Source organism: Limulus polyphemus, unplaced genomic scaffold (genome assembly GCF_000517525.1).
Source record: "Limulus polyphemus unplaced genomic scaffold, Limulus_polyphemus-2.1.2 Scaffold2123, whole genome shotgun sequence".
Lineage (NCBI taxonomy): Eukaryota > Metazoa > Arthropoda > Merostomata > Xiphosura > Limulidae > Limulus > Limulus polyphemus.
The window spans coordinates 23,097-29,284 of NW_013667733.1; the positions used below are offsets into that span (position 1 = coordinate 23,097).

The 6,188-nt window shown below is 35.5% G+C and overlaps 1 protein-coding gene across 1 annotated transcript in view; it reads right to left on the bottom strand.

Moving 5' to 3' along the window:
- Window positions 1-5,441, bottom strand: part of LOC111087414 (Ca(2+)/calmodulin-responsive adenylate cyclase-like) — a 9,415-nt gene extending 3,974 nt beyond the window's left edge. Inside the window, exon 1 of the mRNA XM_022393976.1 lies at window positions 4,184-5,441. Within this exon, the coding sequence (XP_022249684.1) occupies window positions 4,184-4,771 (588 nt within the window). The 5' untranslated portion in view covers window positions 4,772-5,441. The remainder of the gene's footprint in view (window positions 1-4,183) is intronic.
- Window positions 5,442-6,188: the final 747 nt, after the last annotated feature.

Sequence of the window (6,188 nt, forward strand, 5' to 3'; positions counted from 1 at the left end):
CAAAGCATGTTTAGGATACATTTTCATTTAATGATAAAAAACATAGTTTTTGGCTTTTCTTTGCATATAGACGCTTGACACATTAAGAACGACTGAAATAATAATTTGAGTAATAATTAATATGTACTTGTTACTTTATAGATTTAATAGATATTTGTTGTTACTTTATTAACGTTTTTACGTAAAAACGGCTGCTGCTATGATTTTGTCTGGTTTATGGGCTCGTTGCTGTCCTAATTTAGGATCTTCTTTTTAATAAATTCTTGAAAATGTTAAAAAAAAAAGAGAGAGAGAAAGGGAGCCCGGCGAAGATGTTTGCCCCGGGGACCGTGCTGGCTCTCGATGTTCCTGGCTACGCCTATACTTTTCACAGTTTTTAACGAGAAACTTTTTATTGTTCCAGCTTGTCTACCCTTGACATTTTCAAAGCGAAATTTCTATTTCACGATTATTTTTAATCTCAGTTCATTAACGTTACAATCGTATGCAAACACACTGAAGTATTTTCACGAATTCGACATCCTTTGTAAATCGCCAAAAACGATAATGAATGAAAAATTATTAGTCGAAAAAACAAAACAAAAAACATCCCTGAATAAATAATTTTTCTTAAGAAATATCACTATTTTAATAATGGAATTGACTGTCACTTTTGTAACGCGTCATAACTGAAAAATCTGAAAGTTCAGCGGCAGCAAGTCTTGAACATGTTCAGTTCCTTAAATGACATAGCGGAAATGGTTAGGAAGTTCAAATACATGAACTTTAACCAGAAGGCAGTCATCCTATAGAGCATCTTACCATAACTATAATTTGTCGAGATTCAAACTCGTGTTTCACAATAAGCTAATTGGATGATGGTTGATTAATTAATTGATGCTGATTCTAAAATGTTTTTTTTTGTTTTCTTATAATCGTTTAGAGTTACAGTTGTCCTTAATCCTATAAAGATTAACCCCTTTTATAAAACTAAGGGATTATTTCTTTTGTTCATAGGAAAAAAAAATCATTAAACATCGTCAAGTACTTACAGTTGGTCATTAATTAAATTTAGTGTTGAGGCATTTATTGAAACTTAAAATATATAGAGTTTAAAATGTTAAAGTGTGTGTGAACCAATCCGTACGTGGATAATGGAACGTTAGCATGTCTTTTAATAAAAGAAATGTTCTCCTCCTACCACTGGCTCAGCGTTAAGCTTAAGGACTTATAACGTTATAATTCGGGGATCGATCCTTGTAGACAACCCATTGTGCAGCTTTCTTCTTGAAATAAAACAAAAAAATGAAAAATGAAAAATTTCCCTTTTTTTACTATATTCGTAGCGATCATTTAAACCTTGACAGTTAGCTGCATTTCGTAGACCTACCAAGTATGTACTGTGAACGTTATATTTGAATAATTCTGAAAAAAGTTTTGACCAGGTTTGTTTGCTTTGTTTTCAGCATAAAGCTGTACAATGGGCAACCTGCGGTGTGTCACCACGGGGGATCGAATTTCGAATTTTAATTTTATAGGCCCTAAAGCTTACCGCTGAACCACCAGCGAACAACTACAACGACTACTTTCATCTTACTTTGTATGGATTTCTGTTGATGTAAACATACTTGTACACATAAGACATTATACTAATTTTGTATGGATCTCTGTCAATGTAAATGTGCTTGTGCACATAAGCACATTATACTAATTTTGTATGGATCTCTGTCAATGTAAACGTACTTGTGCGCATAAGACATTATGCTAATTTTGTATGGATCTCTGTCAATGTAAATGTGCTTGTGCATATAAGCACATTATGCTAATTTTGTATGGATCTCTGTCAATGTTAATGTGCTTGTGTATATAAGCACATTATGCTAATAGAAGGGTAATTGGACAAACAGTGATTTATAAGCATAATAAAAATTGTTCCTTAAAGAGAACATTTTACATGTTTCAATGGAACAATGGTCTGTCTTCTTCAGTTATGAATAATGTTTCCTTGTATAGTGTCTATAAGAGCAAACTAGGCCACACTTATAAACCATTTACGCTTGCATTCAAAATCAAAGGTGGAGCCAACCCTTATAAGTATTTGTGAATGAGTTTTATAAAGGTAATTCATAGAATTTCCTAAGTAACTAGTAAAAGTATTTCGTTATTATTAATAGTCTAGCTCACATGACACAACATGAAAATATTCAACCAAGCAAACATGCAAGTAAAACGGAACAAATATGGTTGAAACTACGGTTTGTTTGCTTATTTTAGAATTTTCGCGCAAAGATACACAAAAAAGGAGGGGGGGGGGTGAGGATTGGAACGTGAGGAAGTGCAAGAGATTACACTTCATAACGAGGGGTTAATCATTTAACCTTAAATATAAAGAGCATCTTAACTCAACGATGATGTTAAACAAGTTCCTTAATTATTCAGACACTTTCATCAACGAGGCTTAAGACTGGTGATGTCGATGGTTCATTAACATTTTAAAATTTAGATGAGTCATTCAAATGAACTCGTACTGTTGAACAGGACTCTTAAATTTGGGAAGCTTTTCGTGCTTTTGTAGATGTAGATAAAGTGTGATTCACAAATCAAGTTTCCAACTTACGATAAAAATAAAAATCTGCTCTATACGACAGCCAGACTGCAGATCGGAATGTCCGAGGTTCGAGCCGAGATATGAAACTGAATAAGCTCTGCACTTTCAGCTGTGAGGGTTTAATAACCAAGGCAGTAAATATACAGTTAACAGTAGCCGTATAGGCGGAGAGTGTTATTGAGTCAACAGTTCCAAACTAAGAATGACTAGCCGTTTATCCAATGTGTCGTTTAGGGCGCTGTTCAGTTTGAATGATTTGTTTCGAATTTCGCGAAAGCTACACGATGGCTGTCTGCGCTAGCCGTCCTTAATTTAGTAGTGAAAGACCGCCAACTGGTGGGCTACTCTTTTACCAATGAATTGACTGTCACGTTATAACAGCCCCACGACTAAAAGGGCGAGCATGTTTGGTGGGATGGAGATTCGAACCCGCGCCCCTCAGATTGCGAGTCAGGCGCCCTATCCACCTGGATATGCTGGGCCTTCAGTTGGAAACTACTAAATACCAATACTAATGCACTATATTATCATAATTAATTATAAGATTAACAGATATTGTATTATTTTTGTATGTAATCAAATATCGCTATCGTTTTTATACCAGGCACGTAAATCATCACTGCTGTCACTTCTATCTTCAATAAACTGACCGACTGATTTGTATGGACAATGTAACTGACGTAACTCTTAGTTCACCCGTATCAACATAGTAGATGTATCTTAAGCTTCAACGATGCTGTCACCTAGAGATAAACGTATTAAGCTCCAACAATACTAATAAGTAAATGTAAATTAAGTGTTTTTGTAAAGCTGTTAGCTGGACATGTTACTACTTGTTTGTTTGCTTGTTTCAGAATTTTTGCGCAAAGCTACACAAAGGTTATTTATGGGTAGTCGTCCCAAATTTTGAACTACTAGACTAGAGGGAAGGCAAACAATCGACAGCACTCTTCGTCAGATCTTGTCTGACCGAATAGTGTGATTTGAACGTTATTCTTATGTTGTACCCATGGCTCGAAAGTGCGGAGCGTGTTTTGGTGACGAACGGAACAGTCCAAGCACGCTAACCACTCGACCACGCCCAGTCCGAGAAACTATCGACTATATGAAAAGTTCAAAATCAATATTTGAAAGAATGTTAAATAATGACAGAGAAATAATTGAAAACAGAAACTAGGAGTTATGAAATATAAATTTTCGTTTCGGTTCTTTCGGAAAATAGATCACGTTTGAAGTTGACATTTAAGATCTCAATTATACAAAGCTGGTTGTTGTTGTTTAGAAAATTATAAGGCTGTATGTAGTATAGAAGACACCGAGAAATCATGATGACCACGTGTCTCATAAACAATAAATATCTTCGACGAGAAACTTCAGCTTTGACTAAAACATAATGAGTTAAATCAGCTCTTTAGTTGCATAAAGTACAGCAAACACTTTTCGATCACCCAATAAAAACGCTAGAGGGTGCCATTAAGAAACGATTGAATTTGTTCTTATTCCCTTGGACTTAAAAGATATAGTATTTTAGCACTGTACGTATAACTTAACATTATAATCTTGCATCAAACAAAAATTCACCAACATATAACTTACTTGATGCATCAGCAATCCGGGGAATTCTTGGGTCATCGTTGAGGCTACACTTGTATGAATAATCGGCAGAACCAGTCCAAGAGTCATTGATACCCTCGTTCTCAACGGTAGTATAGTATATGACACGAATAAACAATAGATGATCTCCCATACCCCATCAGCGGCAGTGTGTCGGGCACCCCACGATCCTGAACCCCATGTCCCTCGCGTCCCGACGTCAAAAGGCATACAAACGAGACAAAAGGTTACAAAGAAGCATAATATTACGTAACATAAAGCCAGCAGATAATAATCTTTATGCCATTTCGTGTAGATGAATGCCAGGATTGTGGCAAAAACAAGACAGTGTAGCAGGAAATACAAGTTTGCAGCAGTGGCAGTTTTGACAAAGACGAAATGCAAAATGGTTAGAACTCCAGTGAAGAAAATAAAGAGCGCAAGAACACTAACGATTGAGGACTGCTGAATCTTGAAGGTATAACGCTGGTATAAGGATTCTAACTCTTCATTGTCGAACCTTCGACGGTTAATCAGGCGAGAAAACAACACTTTTCTCTGTACAGTTCCTGTCTTAACTTTACCATCCATGATCTATATCACAGAAGGGAGAGAAGGGTCAGTTTAAAGTTAAGCCCAATTTTCTGTCAAATTTGGTTACCAGGTGAAAGTAAGAAAACAATAAATGCCATATTTTCATCAGATCCCTTTTCTTTGCCCCTTAGACTAATACAACCCACAAAAAAACAGTAGGTTCTTGACAGAGTTGCTAAATTTATACGAATCACAACTTTCAGTCCAATTCTGGTTTTGTTTTTATTACTTATACAACTCAAATGTAAGGCTAATATTAAAAAAAAATAGCAAACTGTTACAAATTACATAACTTGATTTTAAGAATTTCTATAAATACCAAACCGATTAGCTCCAGGTTTTAGCCTTTCCAGGTTTCTCATACAAGAGTTTCGGGAAAAGATGCCTTAATATGATTCAGTTTACAATACATCGAGTCATAGAAAGCAGAGTGACTAGGACCTGACCTTTGGAGAATTAGTTTTTAAGCTTGTTACGAAAACTTTTAAACTGCTAAGAAACCTATTTAGAATACACAGTAGTGAAATAACTATATTTAATAATCACATAACAAGCTCCTAATTTAAGAAAACTGCTCAATTATGATTACAAACATAAACGTTCCTCTCAAACTCTAGTTCAAGATCATTTAGTTAGATAAAGCGTTTCTAGTCTACGCAGCACCATTCTCGAACTGCACGTGCTAGTAGTTTCATAGCTACAAAACAGCGTCCGCTGTGAAACCAGGTATGGTATGTAGGGAACTCCAATATTTACAAAGCGCCATCTAGTGATTGATGCTTTAAGTAAGTATAGCTAAACTTTTCAATCCATCTTTCGAATTCGGATTTCGATTCCTCGCGGTGGACAGAGCACAACTAGCTTAACGATAAAAAACAAACGAATGATCAAACATAAGAACGTTTACAAAACTGATATCAGTGTATAGATTATTATTAGGCTTCCTACAGTTTCAAACAGTTTTCCCAATTATTTTAAAAGAGGCCCTCCAAGTGGCAGAACATAGATAGCCAGTTCTGTAGCTTTGTGCTTAACAATAACCAAAACAAAACTTAAGAAAACTTAAGTTTTCGTTATTGTAAAGTATGAAAAACATTTTACATTTTTTTGAGAATGGGATGGCAAGCCATCATATTCTTTGGACTATCGAGAGTCCTTCTTCAAGCAAAATTTAAGCTAAGAACCAAAAGATGAGAGAAAGATGCTTAAGTACTGTAAATTGAGGCATAAGGTACACATACGGGAGTCCTAAGCTAAGAACCAAAAGAAGAGAGAGATATATGCTTAAGTATTGTAAATTGGGGCATAAGGTACACATACGGGAGTCCTAAGCTAAGAACCAAAAGAAGAGAGAGATATATGCTTAAGTATTGTAAATTGGGGCATAAGGTACACATACGGGAGTCCTAAGCTA